The sequence below is a fragment of the Nipponia nippon genome, unplaced genomic scaffold (assembly GCF_047370975.1).
Source record: "Nipponia nippon isolate SJK-2023a ecotype South Korea unplaced genomic scaffold, ASM4737097v1 scaffold_5, whole genome shotgun sequence".
Lineage (NCBI taxonomy): Eukaryota > Metazoa > Chordata > Aves > Pelecaniformes > Threskiornithidae > Nipponia > Nipponia nippon.
The window spans coordinates 40,752,080-40,768,669 of NW_028262369.1; the positions used below are offsets into that span (position 1 = coordinate 40,752,080).

Below are 16,590 nucleotides of genomic sequence, written 5' to 3' on the forward strand. Positions count from 1 at the left end.
AAAATCATTTTGCAGCTGAGCTCACCAAACTCCTGGAGCTTTAAACGATAGTATTAATCTTGATCTTGGTTTTACTTCATTAGCAGGGAATGTTAGCAGTGACTTTGGTAGGTAATTCATTGTATTAACAGAATACTTAGCACTGAGGCATACAAGCTAATAATATTTCAAGTGTTGTGTTTAACTTGGGGAATAAACATAGATGTGCTGTTTTTGATGGCGTATTAAGTAAAATTGGTTATTAGTTAACATTAATGATGCCTAAACATAGGTAATTTACTTCTGAAGTTTGCAAATTGATTACAATTAATAGTAATTGGAAAGATTTGAAGTAGTACAGCACAAGTGATTGGAAAGTATAATAATTTAATAATAGACTATAATTTACATTATTCTACAGATATACATGGGCATGTGTGTGTGGATTAACTAAATTTTAATAGTCTGAATGCCTGAACTGTGTATCTTTTTGTGAGTTAAGGAACTTAGGGAGGGGGAAAAAAAAAACCAAAACAAAACCCAAACTCAAAAAAAACTCAGGATGGGAGAAATAAAATGTGGCTATTTTTATTAATTTAGTTAATATCTGTCTGCATCACTATGCCATGATAATTCATTTTTGTTCTACTTCAGTTGCATTTCACACTATCTGTAGTATTTTTTCATGTTTTAAGGGCCAAAGGGAAGTGTATTAATTTTAGACTGTGCAACATTGAACAGTCGCTATACCATATTGTAAGTGTGTTATCATAGTTGCTTAGCAAACTTGCTTAGTGAGTTTTGAAACAGAGGTGTAGCCTATATGCAGATGTGCCAGATAAAAGCTGTGTAGTTAATTTTTTAATTGCTTGACCATGTTTAAGCTCAAATTCCTGATAGGCAGTATTCTTTGTACTATAAGATAGTTTTATTATCGATTGGTCAAGATTTTCCTTTGCACATGGCCCACGTCCATGGTAAAAATCCCCCTATGACTGCTGGTTAATGCTTTAGTTAAGTGGTAATCCTTCCACGATGTAGTAGGCCTAGGAAGGCAAGGATAATGGAGTATAAAGTACTTTGAAGTACAAAGTCTTGCAGAACATGCTTCCCCTTCGCAAGCCCCAAAACAACAACAAAAAAACCCCACCAACCAAACAAGCATAATGAACACTGAACATGTTAACTCCTTTAATTTTAAGGTTAACAAATGCAGACTCCGGAGAACTTCACATTCTTCATGTTTTTATCATATTTTTGAGTGTAATATCTCCTCTTTTGTTCTTTCTCTCAAACATTTTAAATTCCAGATTTTATCTTTAACTTGAACTTTTGAAGATGTGTACTAAAACAAAGGTTCTGTTTTTCTTGTTTTGGGAATCTGTGGGCACTTGTGGAAAAGTTTGTCACTGGATCAGACCAAAGGTCTCCTTCCTGCATTCTATCTGTGACATCAGGCTGGGTGTATATATTAAGGAAAGAACCTCAGAAACAAAACCACAATGGTCTCTGTTATACCCTCCCAATTTGTGGTTGTCTGTGGTTTCCTTAGCTGGTTGTTTTATGCAGATTATTATGTTCAGTAGTCACTGCAATGTTTAATCTTTCTGTCTGGTCATAATCCACAATTGTAAACTAGGTATCTTCATAATTCCCTTGCCTTTCTCTTGGTCAGGTATTTCCTGTGTGGATATGTGTCCTATGTTCTACTTGTTGATAACATTAAATTTCATATAATTAGCTAATGTGAAGCAAGAAGTACTTTCTACGTTAGCAGTAACAATGAATAATACTGTTAGTAAGCTTCTTTAATGTATAAGCCGATTGTATTGGAGGATGAAACAAGTGTTTCAGGAAAGCCTAAGTATTTACTTTTTTTTTTTTTTAAGTTGGTTGTTGGTATGTACTGACAGTTGTGAAACAGAGATTGACTCCTGCAGAAAGGGTATTTATTTATCAGTTATTTCACTACTGCAGATATGCAGGGTTTTATAGTCAGCATTTTTAACATTTTTTTCCCCTTTTTTCCAGGAAATAATAGGTGAAAGTAACTTTTTATTGTATGCAAAATCTTTGCCCATAGCCACATAGTTACATTTCTGTATTAGGACATTGTGTGAATATGAAAAAATCTAAAACATCTAAAATAAAGGCTTCATATATTTTCAAGGTAAATTATGTATTTTTGGCCTCAGAACACTTTAGGTCATATTTATGTATTTCTCAAAAAATTTAAAAAAAAAAATTGTGTGCAGAGAAAAACTCCTCTAGGATGAAAACTTACTAAAATATGTTTTCAAAAATAGTTGTCAGCAGGAAGTAAGTTATTCACTGTTTGCTAGGAGTTATGTTGAACTTCAAGATCAGTTTTTCTGCAAAAACTACTTGGGAGCATTGAATCTTCATAGCTTGAACAATTGAATGCCACAGACTTACAGTATGCCTTGTATACATTGCACTTCATTCTGTTGCTTTATATGGGTTTCTATTTCTATGTTTAATAAAATAGGAGTTTCTAACTAAAAATGCCAGGGACCCAACTTGTTTATTTAGACAATGGCCATTTATAGGCTTTGTCAACTCTTAAGCATTTCATTTCAACAACTTGATTTATGCAAAATTGAAGGAACTCTGTGCAACAGGGATGTGACTTATGTATCAGTTATGTTTAGACTGTAGTATCCTATTTAGATGGGGGAATAATGCTTTGAACACCATTTGTAGAGATGAGATTTTGTTTAGAAATAGTCAACTGATGTCATATGGAAACTGGATTTTTCTTCTTGGTGGAGAGCCAAAGAGGGCTTACATCAGTGCAATGGCTGTTACAGAACAGGGTTGGTTTTTTTTTTTTTTTCAATAGTCTGAATTGAATATAATGAATATTCAGGGTTAGAGTTCTGGTTTGTTTTTTTTTTTTTTTTAATTTTTTTTAACTATATATTTAAGGCTGTAACTTGATTAGTAAATGAACTAATACTAACACTATGTTTCAGTCATGCTATTCTCACAGTGATTTTTAAATTATTTTTTTCCCCAATATAGATATTGTAGCATTGTGCTCTTCAGTGCACCTGTGTTAGCGGCAAGAGGTTTGAATTGGATCAGACTTTTTCCAAGTCTGGTGAAAGCTAAACTTCCTGATGAAATAGCTACTTGCCAATAAGCTTCCAGTTTAAGAGCAGTTCCTGAGCAGTATTTACTAGTTGGCTTGTGAGGTTTCCACCTCCAACATCGCGCCCCCCCCCCCCCCCAGTTTTCTGCAATTTTGTCTTTCTCCTGCTGCATAGGGAAGGATCTTTCGGGTTGCTTGTTTATCTCCATAGACTCCATTTCTGCTGCAAGACAGTGTTATTCTTTTAGTGCCTTGCTCTTCTTACTTACCTTTTAACCTTTGTGGACACTGATTATGCTGATACAATTTGTTAGACAATGAAGTTGTTTTAACAGTAGTTGAATTCACCTTTCAGTAGCTCTGAGCAAGTTGTGTTCCCATGTTTTAAACATTGTGGTTTTCTGTTCCAAAGTGTAGTTTAATGATGTGTCTCCAGCTGAGAAGTACCATTTAAAATGGCAAATAAGAGACTAAAGTTAGGGAGAAAGGTTTCATACAGTGCCAAAACCTCTTAATTTTTCTAAAAGCTAAATTTCATTTGTTCCACAAATGTTTTGAAAAATTCACTTGTGTATGTGCATGCATATTTATTAGATGACACACACACTTTATTACTGCCGTTACTGAAATAGTAAATTAGTGTTAGGCTATGTTGGCTGGGTAATCAAAAGTAGAAACAGTACATGTTCTCTTGGCTTTCAAGAAAAGCAGTAATAGCCAATGTTGTGTTAATTTCTTCTGTCTTCTTAAAATCCAGTGTTAAATGTTTTGGGCTAAATTAAGAAGGTGGGATTCATTTTTTATGAATGTTACCAGTTCAGCTTTCATTGTGCAAGGTATGCTTCTGCCAATAAGTAATAAACAGCTTTTGTCATGGTTGCTTCCCCTACTGCTGAAAACTTTCTTTGAGCATTTAATAGCATTGAGAATGCTTGTTGCCAGTCCACCCATCCTGTGTCCCCACCCCACCCCCCTCCACTTTTCTGATTGCCATACATTTAGTGCATAATTCTCTATCTTTTTCTGTATATTATTTTACTATATTTATATATCTACTTTTTCACTTAAACATTTTAGCGCAGGCAGTTGTCTATATAGCTCTCAGTAAAAAAAGTTTAAAGACTAGTAGATGTTTAGTTTAAGATAGTCTAAAAACTAAAATTGTGTGAGAGACTTGCATACATGAGTTAACTTAAAACTGTTAACCGCTCTTTTGGAAAAGATATATATGTAGTACAACAAAATATTTCTTCTAAATTTGTTCTTTAAACCTGCTGCAGTAAAAGCTGAAAAACTGTAAAATGCAAATGTTAGACAGCAATGCTAGTAGATGGAAAAACAATTTATTCAGGTAATACAATAATTAGTAAAGGAACAATTCTTTGCAAATACATATATGTGTGTGATTATATACTGGCCAGCGATACTTTTACTAGTAACATTGGGATTACCTACCGCCTAATCCAAATACAAGCTTTAGTTTAAAAAAAAAAAATCTTGGATGTTATGCCATGGAAAAGTTAACATATCAAAGTTATGTGTTGAAAGTCACACAAAAGACAAAACAGCTCTGTAAGTACTGATCTGAGCATTCATGGTATATACTTTTCTGGTGATGTAATAAAAACAGACGTTTCTTATCAGTTTCAGAAAATCTTTTATTTTAAAAACTTTATTTTCACTTTCTCATTTCTCGTTGTTCCTGTTTCATATTTAATTTTTGAAACTTGTAATGAATTTAAATTATTTAGAAGGCTTAAGTGTGAAAGGCATTGGAAATCTAGTTTCAGTATCATTGTAATTCTTTTTTGCAAGTTTGTTTGTAATGTGTTGTTTGTAATACATTGTTAAGCCTGTCACACTACAATGTTTCCTTCTAGTTTTTTGTAGAGGTTTAAATTGAGAATGTGTAATGAGCTTCAGGTCAAAAATAAAAAAAAAAACAACTTTGGCTGTCTGTCACTTTGAGGATAAAGTGCTATATTGTGTAATTTTGAACAGGTGAAATCTGGCTACGTGGAAGCCCAGTCTCGCCACGTTTTCCAAAATGATACAGGTTAGAGCTTTGTGTAGACGATTGACTTCAGATCCTAATTCAGTGTGTATTTTTGAAATTTTACTCTTCTGTGTTCCATCAAAATTTGTCCTTCTGTGCAGCAGACAGAAATAAAATACATACTGTTGCATGGATTCAACCCCTTCTAGCATTGTCCGTTGGAGATACTGCTAGCTGAATTTTGACCAGTTCCGATGTCGTTAGGTTTTTGTCTGCTGTAGTAAGTTGGAAAAGACTTAGAAAGTGTTCCACAGTGCAAGAACTTTTTAAAAAGCTCAGTCCTCAAATTGGGGGGGGGGGGGGCAGAAATTAAGGGATGACCACCCTCTAAGGCATACTATTTTTAACTAAGAAAATATATTGAATTTTATATTTATTGAATTTTGATATTGAATTTTATATTGAATTTTAGATTTAGCTAAATCTAAAGATAGATAGCTGAAGTGAAAGGTAGAAACTTTCAAATTAGAATGAAGAGGTTTAGCTGCTGGAACAAGATATAAGGGAGTGATGGAAACAGTTCCTGATGTATAGATTTATCCTTTTTCCATCAGTTCATTTAATGGAAGTATGGAGAATGACCTTATTCTTGAAAAAGTATAAAGTATGTTCATAGGTTTGGTCAGAGACCCCGAGTTTGCCAATTTTCCTAATAGCATTGAAAAGGTAGTTAAATGTTGTAACTGGTTTGGCTTTTCAAATCCAAATCTGGAGTGTGGATGTTCTTCACTTGTGAAAATAGGAGTCCATTTCACTCTGTTTTTAATCTTGAGTAAGTTGGCTTGGTTTAGGCAAACTGAGTTAAGAACTTGAATTCTTGATTATGATTTAGGCATACCCTTAGCAAAACTTTCTGTGCTCAAGTCGGTCATAAATGAATGCAATATTTTTATGCAGGGAATCAGATTAGGTGTAAACGACTTTCCTGGCACAAATTCAGAATTATATTCTGTAGTTACAACCGAGTGGTAATTGAGGACTTCTTTATTCTCTTCCCTCTGGAAATTGTAGCCATCAACTTTCTTATGAAGATGAGGCTTTTGGAGGATTTAACCTACATAAATGCTTCCTATTGATTCCCCTCCCACCTCATTTATTGTTTCTACTTTTTTAGTGAGTAAATAAAAGTAGTCTTGTTCATAATTTTTTTTTTTTTTTTTAAATCCACTTTGGTATAAGCTCTCAACCCATGAATTTGAATCCTAATAGTTACAAGTATTTTCCTACTAGTCACAGTTATGTGGTTTTTTACAGGTAGCTATTAAACTGCTCTTCTAATATGAAATCAGAGGTTGAATAGCTCACATGCTGACTTGCATGTTTTGTAGCCAGAAGTAGAAAAAAGGAAGCCTTAATACTTGCTTCTCTATATCTAAATGCATTCTGATTTCCAGCATTGATATTAATATCCATATATCTTATGACAGTGTTGTTCTTTAGGTCTTGACTCTTTCTGATGTTTACTCCACTGACATATTTGTAGGCAGCAGTTATATTACCTTTTAACCAAAGTAAATAATTTTTTCCTGGCCTTCTCTCCAAAGCAAGACTTCTTCCATCCAACTGGCTAGCTCTTTATTGCATATGTTCCAGAAAAAGGAACTCAAGCTGGAATTTTGCTGGAATTCTGTACAAGAATTCTGGACAATATTCCAAATAGTATCTTTCTGGTGCTTTGTACAATGATCATAATGCTTCCCTGCTTCTGCTAGGAAAATTTTGTCTGGCTTCCCCCCGCCCCCGCGCCCCCACCCCATCTATGTTGAATACATCATGTTTATTGTTTTTTCCTTTTCTATGTGTGAGCTTATGGTACATAATGGACATTTTTGTACTTGGTCCTTAAGTTCTGAGGTTGTGGATTTCATCAGACTTTCGTGATGTCAGTCCTCTGGGTCATCCCCTTTCTCCAGTGTGATCCTTCTCAGCATTTATAATGCTTCCTGTCTTGCTTTGATGCTTTTCTACTTTTTGTGTCTGGTTCCTTAGTGCAAACAAGCCTTAGAACTTTCCTTTAGGAGCTCTTCTAGTAACTATTCACCACCACTTTTCTCCTTTCAGAAACATTCTGGGTAACCTCTGGTTGTTTTTGGGTTTTTTTTAATGTATTTTAGAGTTCTTATGCAAGCCCTTCTGAGTCATAATTAATATTTTTACATGGTATTACATGAGATACTTTACTGAAACTGAGATGAAAAGGATTTGCTATGTTTTTTGTCTTATTTAAAAAATGAGTTATCACAGAGGGCTATTGAGTTAGTCATGAACATTGAAAACACCTTTCATGAAACTATGTAACATTTGTCTCCAGAATTTGTTCTGAACCCTCGAATTTTATTTAGATCAAACTAAGAGATGGCTGACTTAAAAATTATCTCATATTTATAATTAAAAGCATTTTTTAATAGAGCACTAATAATATCAATAAACTTTTCAAATAGAGTCTGAATATGTCTTTCAGCCAATGGTAATGACAACAAGAAATTCAAAGGTGACGATAAAATGGATGGGGCTCCTTCTCGTGTTCTTCATATCAGGAAATTGCCTGGGGAAGTGACAGAAACAGAAGTTATTGCTTTAGGTTTACCTTTTGGTAAGGTAACCAACATCCTGATGCTGAAAGGGAAAAATCAGGTAATTTGTTATTTTCCATTTTTTAGTATGCCTACTGTCTAATTTCAAAATAGGCTGTTAAAATGCTGTTGAAATAAGTCATATAATAGTAAGTATTAAAAAAAAAAAAGAGCCTTTGTTCCTTTAATTTTTTTTTTTATGAACTTATACTGTCTTTTAGTAAATTTTTTGGGGGAATGGGATGGTTGGCAGCTACATAAAGCAAAAAGTTAGCTGTAAGAGAAATATCTAGTCCTGCATCTTCACAGATGAATTTTTGGAGATGAAGTAGCTTAGCAAATAAAGTTGGTATGTAGAGAATGGCATATTCTGAAGACTGATATTTGTTAAAATGTGTTATCAAACCTTTTAAGTGCTTTTTATGTGCTGCTAATAGGAAGATTATCTGCTTTGTAAATACTGAAAATTAACTGTTTAATTACAGGCATTTTTGGAACTTGCTACGGAAGAAGCAGCTATCACTATGGTTAATTACTACTCTGCTGTGACGCCTCATCTTCGTAACCAACCTATCTATATCCAGTATTCCAATCATAAAGAACTAAAGACTGACAACACACTTAACCAGGTATATTTACTGTTATGTAGTAGTACAAATGCAGACAGTAGACAATGAGGCATTGGCATGTATTCTTGGCTCATGTGGTATATGTTGAAATTGTTCGGTTTTGTCCACATTCCAACACTACAGTAGTCTCACCTATGATCATTCCATTTTGTGACATTGAAGGGGATTTCCTTTCTGTGTAATCTTTCCATTATGATGATTTTTCTTAATGTTTCCTTAATGTAAAAAGAAAAAGGTTCTGAAGTGTCTTTTAACTTTAATTTTTTCCATAAAAGAAGTTTTCATCTTAGTTTAGAGACTGTAGGATGAAAAAATTAACTTTCTTATTCTGATACCTGAGATTCTAATGCCAATTTGAATTTCCCTAGTGACAATGACTAATGCCAATGCCTATGTTTCAGTGCTTTGAATGATCGCTCTGGTAGCACTGGTAACCTCAGCTTATGTGATCTGCTGTTCCTAGAGAAGAATACCTTAGTGATCACTGTAGAGACAAATGTACTTAATAACAAAAAAATGTTTTGCTCTTGCCTCTGCAGAATCTATTTCACAATAAATATAGATACATATGTCTGTTTTTAGTAGAACAGAATAATTAGCAAAAGTAACGTGGTGACCATTTCGTACAAATTATAGGGGGAGAAAAGAGACGTCAGTTTACCACAAGTCAGATGATTATTTTGAGGTTAATTTCTTACGTTTTCTTTTTGATATTACAAAAGACAGTGTAAGTATCAAGTTACAGTTTCTGTTACTTATGTCCTGTCTTAGGTAAGGTATGTAAATTGTAAAAGTATAGCTGTTACCTTTAAAAACAGTTTCAGGGTAATCTGCTGAAAGACATCTTGGTTCAGATCAAGTATAGTGTTGATTTTCCTGTTGGTCTTTCTAAACATTCCAGTTCCTTAGAATCTTTTGATAGTTAGTCTGTTAAAGGTATTTTCTAAAAATTGAGGTTACCCCCCCCCATGTCAGTTATAAAGAAAAATAAATACCTTCATCTGCTTTTGAAAAAAGAGAATAGAGGATGAATTCTGTCTGCACATATAGTGGATGGACATACTCCCTTAAGAAGCTTTCACTTCACGTGTCCACCTTTTCAATGTATAGGATGTGCTGACTTTTCAGCAGCTTTTATGCCGCTGTACACATTAATATCCAATTTTAGCATATTCCCAGTCTTTCAGGTCTCTATTCCTTTAATTTAGAACTAAATAATATAAATAGGTACTTGGCAGCAAGTATTCTGTAACTAGTATCTCATGAGGCATTCTATAAAACACAAGATGGTTGGATATTCTTTTCTCTGTGAGGAAAACTAAAGGTAGTGCAGATATTGCTTGTAGTCTGCTTTTTTTTTTTTTTTTTGGTACTCAAAACGTAAATTTTTAATCTGTATTTAAAAGCTTTCTCATCCAGACAAATTTATTTTGAAATTGTCTTTTTCTGGATCTTCAAGCAGGAAGATATGAAGAAGTCAGGATGTTAGTACATGTAACTGGAAGGATAGGATAAAAAATTGGAGAAAGGTGCAAGTATCTTAGTTATAAAGAAGAGAGGAAAAAAATGTATTTAACAAAGGGGTACTTTAAACAGCCAGGCCTTTAGAAATAATGAAAGTAGGAAAAGTTCCATTAGGCTATGCTATTCTGAATTTCTCAATAACATTAGCTTCCAAGATTATTTTTAGTTATGTATTCAGAATGAGTTGCCTCTGAATAAGCAGATTCAAAAGGGACCATTTAAATTTTCATCTCAGCTTTATAGTTCTAAGAAAATTTGTTTCCTGTGAGACATCAAAACACTGTGAGTGGAGTATTTAAACTCAGATGTAAAACAAACATCTCTTACCTTGTTTCATACAGTATCTAGACTCAGAAGAATTGAGAACAGAATGACCTCTGTGACTGTAATTCTCTTTAATCATCAGCCTGTCGTAAATACATGGGTTTAGTCTTTCTGCACAAACATTGCAACACTGAGAAATAAATAAATGTTATACTTTCTGAATGGTGTAGCTGATCTTTTAAAATTCATTTCAATTTTGCAAAAATAAGAAAAAAGCTTTACATATTACTCCAATGTCTTCAAAAGTGGCTAATTATATATGATACTAAATGTTATTTTGAACTTGTTTGACAAAATACTCACTGTCATAACAGTTTTATAGATTTTTATCCTTATTTGCCAATGTTAAGTCCTGTATTCTTTCACGTATTCACATTCACACTAGTGGAATGAACTATAATGTATAAGCATAGATAGATAGTGCTAACAAGGGTCATATGTTAAAATTGACTTCAAAAGTTTTGGTTCTTTGGGTTAAACAGTCTGAACTTTTCCAGTCATTTTAAGGAGTGAGTTTTAATTGATATGTGCTGCTTCTGTGCCTACAGAAGGAGTAGGAAGTAATTATGCAACTCGGCCAAATATGTGGCCAACTTCAAAGTTGTGTATTTCATACATTAGGGGAAAAAAAGAACATGTTGTTATCAAAAGATGTTTTTACAGAGTTACAGTAAATAATATTAAATGTAGAGGTAAATTTTGTTTTCCCAACTAGTGTACACCAGGTCTTCCCCCCCCCCCCTTTCCTTACGCATTGATTCGTTTCAGTATGAGGAGCATCATGTAAGTTGTAAGACATGAAATTGTGTAGTAGCTCTAATACCTTTAAAATATGCAGTATGCGTTAATATGGTGCTTATTATTTTTACTTGGCATGCTCACTTTTCTCTGTTTTGTATCGTTTTGCTTTATAAGGCTACTATAATGACAGTATTAAATGGAAACCCTTTTTTCTGCACTTTTTCTTTCACAGAAAAAGACATCTAATCTTTCTCATACTGTCGGTTTTGGCAGTAGAAGTAGTTACATAGATGTGTGTTCTTGTGATGTCATCATGTGGTTACCTTTGAATTTCTAAAACCCTGCTTCTGTTTAAAAACCAAAAAATCCCCACACATGGAGAGGATATTGTTTTTCTTTTTATGAAAGAGAGTAGATAACAGACACCAGTTTGTTTACCTCTCTGTGGATACTAGTTTCTGGCACTTGCCAGTCTTGTGTGTTATTTCACTGGGTTAAAACTGAGAAGTTTGTAAGTGTTATTTTAGCATTATCCCTTCCTATCAGATCCTTCTACAGAATTAAAATGGCAGTGAAATGTTAACTGTAATACAATCTCTTGAAAAATAGCATAAATACTTCTTGTTTCTGTAGGCTTGGGGTTTTTTGTTAGTTGGTTGGTTGGTTTGTTTTTGTTTTGGTTTTTTCCTTTAAAGGAAAGGAAAAAAGTCTGTAAAGTGTCTTGAAACCTACAAAACTCTCACTTTCTTTATCCTTACTAGTAGAACAATAAGCTTGCTACTAGAAGGATTGATATTGGTGCCATATGAAGCCCCTCCTTACTGTGACATAAGAATTAATTGATGTTTTCATTTTTATCGTCTCTTCTCACAGAGTTGGACTGCATTGCACTTACGTTGTGTTATGTCTGTAGCTCTGAGTTTTAAATTAGTGGACTATTTTATGTTTCTGAAGTTAACAATTAATATTGCTAATTAATTTCTAGCTATCATCTTGAAATATTTAAAAAAAATCTGTCTTTTTTTTTTTTTTTTTTTTTTTTTAAAGCGGGCCCAAGCTGTTCTTCAGGCAGTGACTGCTGTGCAGGCAACAAATGCTCCCATCAGCGGGACCACTGTTAGTGAGAGTGCAGTGACTCCAGCACAGAGTCCAGTACTTAGAATAATTATTGACAATATGTACTATCCGGTAACCCTGGATGTTCTTCATCAGGTAAGCCAAATTTCACTTTAACTTGAGCTGTGATTGGGAGGAACTTGTGTGTAAAACTTTACAATGTTTTTGGCAGATATTCTCTAAATTTGGTGCTGTACTGAAGATAATCACATTCACAAAGAATAACCAGTTTCAAGCTTTACTGCAGTATGGTGATCCAGTAAATGCACAGCAAGCAAAACTAGTAAGTATAGTTCTCTTTTAAAGGCTGGAGACCTTCCTGGACTCAAAACATTTGTAAAATGTTAATCTAACAGAGTACTGACAGTAATAATGTGTCTTACTCCTCCACCACTTGTGTGAGTTTTTTGAGACTTAAAAATAACTGGGAGTTATTATGTAATGTTGTTATATTGCGTAAAATCAGTGTTTAAAGATACTATGTTTAAGGACACTATGTCTAAAGAATTGTATACATCTATAATTATGAACAAATATTTTAATAGGGCTGCACAGAGATGAAATAATATGCAAGACTGCAATAGTGAAAATGTCAACCGGAAGTAAAAATGTAGGGTGTAATGTTGATACATAATTAATTCACTGTAAGCAGCAAATTTAGTAAACCAATTGGATTATTGTTGGTAGATACTTTCTAAGCATCAAAACAAAGATGTGATTTGTAGATTGGATATAGGTTTGTGGAAGTATTTAATTATAGTATCCTTAAAAAAAAAAAACCAAAACAAAAAAACCCAAACAAATCTAGAGTTCATTATAACCGTAAATGCCCAGAACAGAGGGTGCGATCTTACTTATGGGACCAGGCTATGAAAAAGCTTTGCAGCAGTGACAAATGAGAGCAGAATCTTACTTTTGTTTTATTGGAAACTCTCCTATCCTGGGTAGGATACAGAACAGATAACTGGTTTTATTCATTATAGCAGGAGAGAGCCTATGGATAAATTATGACAAAGATCAACAGCACGTCATCTAGACCAGATGTTTCGAATTAATTGAATGGGATATGTTCACAGCTGTGGCAATAAGAAAGTTGAACCAAAGGGGAAGGCTAGATTTTTTTTTTTTTCCAAGAGATAAATGGAATGAATTTATATTTTCAAACCTTCACATGCAGTCTGGGTTTGTGGAAGGCTGATTAAAATTGATGTGCTGGTTAAGTGTTGCTTGGCAGCATAGAAAGTGCTTATTGCCCATAGATGACAGAATAGCTGAGAACTTCAGGAAAAAGTGAAAAGCTTGCGCCTCAGACTAAGTTGGTGATGAATATCTCTTAGTAGAGACAGAAAAAATAGGGTTAGTTTTCTGTTGTAAAGATTGATGACTATATTAAAATACAGACCTTCATTAAATGGTGGAGGATGGTCATTTTTATCCTCATCACCAAATGAAATACTGGGTATTGATTAGAAAACTGTGAGGTGGTCAAGACAGGGAATCAAAAAAAATAAAAGGCATGTTTTCAGAAAGCAGAGTATAAGTTTTCATGCTATTGAGAAAAATAAAGTTGGCTGGAGACAAGAAGATTTGCAACTTGATTTGTGATGATCTACTTTAAGATGATCTATTCCTGAAAAGCAGGCTGGAAATATTTGTGGGTTTGGACTAAAATTTCAATTAGGGATATCCTTTTCAGAGATAAATAGCATCAAATATTGCATCATGTCCCAGAGTAGAGGAAGATGCAAATATGTCACTGTAATATGTAAAAATTTGCTTGGATGGAATACACCTTTCAGGTTTTAAGTAGGTTTAAAATAGTATGCAGAAACTAGATCTTTACCCTACAATTGCTGCAGAAATCAACTGTAGTAATTTAGATTCATATTTGAAATATTTCATGAACAGTTGGATGCCAGTGCGTTTGTTGCAGAATGTTGTCATTCGGTCTTGATTCATGTTTGGAAAGTTATTTTTCAGTAATAGTGCCTTTAAAGTGCATTTTTGAAGCAAAATATGACATCAAGTGATAAATCTTTTGACTTTGTTTTTTGAGTCTTACATATATTATCAGAAGATTTAATGGAAAGACGGTGTCTGTGAAATGGACTGTAGTGATTTGAAAATGATCAGTGTAATTCTAGGAATATATTGTAAAGAAGTGACAAAATGACAAAAGGATGAGGTATGTAAAAGTATCAAAGGAACCTAAGAATCTCTTGCTGTTGTTGACTTTCTGACAAACTGATACTAGCTCGTGGGATACTGTATTGGTCATAATTTAAAAAAAAAAAAAAAAAAAAGCAGCATGTATTTGTTTCTCCAGTTTTGCATGTCTTCATCAGGGTAGCTGCTCACTAGTGGTAGCTCATGTGTGAATAACTAAACTTCATTGAATAACAGTGACTCCTGCATGTACAGTCATTGTCAGAGTGATCTTGGAGCCTATCTTAGTGACGAAACAGTCTTAGGTTTATAGTTCTATATTTCAACCAATCTGCACATAAATAGGCAAAATGCTAAGAGTAATACCAACTGCAAGTATTGAAGAATGCTAAATTTGAAGGAAGGTTTGATTTCCCTGCTACCCTCCCAAGCTAAATAGAGTAAAATAAGTACAGTTCTCATGGTTGAGCTACTGTGGTAAAACATGAAGTGCCACCAAACCAAAAGTACCTGAAGGAGAGAAACAGTCAGATGATAGGAAACCCCCCTCCCAGTTTAAATACACCTGGAAATACAGTAGAAGCAAGAGGATGTGGTGGCTACAGTTAAGTTGCATGGAGTTCAAAAGTAAAAGCATGGTGAAAGAATAAAGAAGTTTTCAATTTGTTTTCCATCAGTTGTTACTGTAGAAGATAATGGGGAAATTTAATTTTCCACTGGCACTCTTCACAGGAAATCAGAATGTGGCCTTAATAGAAATTGAAGACTTATTAAGGAAGTTAAAGAGCAATTTGAAAAACTCAAGTGATGTAAGTACCAAGGAGAGATGCTATTCATTTGAAGGTTCTGAGAAAATAGTGACACTGACAAGAATGTACAATACAAAGCCTCTAGCCCTGTGGGACTACTTTTGCTATTTGAATGAGCAAGTAGTGAAAAATTGCATTCCTGCTCCACTTGCTTTGTGAGAAACTCATTTCCTGTAAAAGTAGATTATGGCTACACTGATTCATGTTTCATCACCACCCTCAGATTGGATCATTATAGTCCGTTATACCAGCAAGTAAAGGTGAAGATGACAAACTTCAGCTTCTGTGCAATGCAGCAGTCTAGCCATTGGTTGGAGAAAGTATTGAGAATGTGTAAGAGTAGAGCACATTGAACTACTCTGCTTCTCCTAATGAAACAGAAGGTGATGTCCTGGAGATGTCTGTATGCATAAGGAGATATTCTAAGCATCAAAACCAGCTCATTTTCATAGTAAATGATCAGTACCCTCAGCATAAGAAGCAAACTTAAATATTTGAATACCAGTAATCTGGTATACCATAGAAAGATTAGAGTGCCAGTGTTTCTGTCTGAACAGCTGGATAATCCAATGTGTTGTCTTTGTGTAAAAGCACCAAAAGTACTCTTGCCACATCTTGGATGTTGACAGTTATTGATGCCTCATCTACGGATGATTAACTGAAACTCATGCATAGCGCGTGACAGTCATCTTGACCCATCATGGGTTAAAAAAATCATAAGTCTGATTGAGAGTTTCTGTTACAGGTGGCCAGCTGGTCCTTACTTGTCCCGTAGGTGATTCAGAGTACCTTTACAGAGATTCTGTTGAGGTTTGACTCCACAGAAGATGGAGAAGATGTCATCGTTCCCCTTGTTCTGAGTCACAGCTTCAGGGTGGCTCTGCACTGGTAACATTCTGCAAAAGATCTCTGCTAGGCTACATTGCCCTAAAATCTATAATAGGAACTTCAGCTAGTTGTGGCCAGAATGGAAAGCAAGAACGTCTCCAGATAAGATATTTAGCTTCAGGGCAATTATCCATGATTATTGCATTAAGGATTTTCAGGCATCTTGAATCCTAAAGAGCTCAATTTGTGCTCGGAAATGATAAGTAGTGTTCAGGTAAACAGAAGAGTGCTGGATTGTATCCATTGTATCAGGAAGCCCAGGAAGTGCAGCAACAGTGTTTGTGTCCTGGATTTTCCTGTTTTCTAGAAAAGAATAAGATATGCAACTGGTCCTTCAGTCAAGGAACTGCACATAGGGGAAAAAAAAAAAATCTTATTTTTGGAGAATGGAATGTGTTTTACATACACTTTTTAGCCATAGAAACTTCTCATATCCAAGACACTTGTCTCAAAAGAAATTAATTTCTTTCAGATGCGTATCTGTAGGATGCACTTGGGACACATCACTCCCAAGAGATATTTACCATATGACCGTCAGTTACTTTGAAGTACTTATTTGAGCTAGAGTATGTTTTGTAAGGATTACGTCCTTTTTTTAAATGCCTTTAAACTGTTATGCCCTTCTAAAGATCTTGTTTCTAGGTTCTCCTGCTTTGTGTGCTTTGGGAAG

General features: G+C 34.4%; 1 protein-coding gene across 10 annotated transcripts in view; it reads left to right on the forward strand.

The window, feature by feature from the left end:
* The window catches only part of PTBP2 (polypyrimidine tract binding protein 2), a 52,409-nt gene that overhangs the window by 19,682 nt on the left and 16,137 nt on the right, over positions 1–16,590 (forward strand). For 9 of the 10 annotated variants that reach the window (XM_087730954.1, XM_087730960.1, XM_087730955.1 and 6 more), the window contains 4 exons: positions 7,612–7,784; positions 8,209–8,352; positions 11,989–12,153; positions 12,230–12,340. In XM_087730954.1, the coding sequence (XP_087587080.1) occupies positions 7,612–7,784; positions 8,209–8,352; positions 11,989–12,153; positions 12,230–12,340 (593 nt within the window). Of the gene's footprint in view, positions 1–7,591; positions 7,785–8,208; positions 8,353–11,988; positions 12,154–12,229; positions 12,341–16,590 lie in introns of all 10 variants that reach the window. The other variant, XM_087730964.1, reaches the window with a different exon arrangement.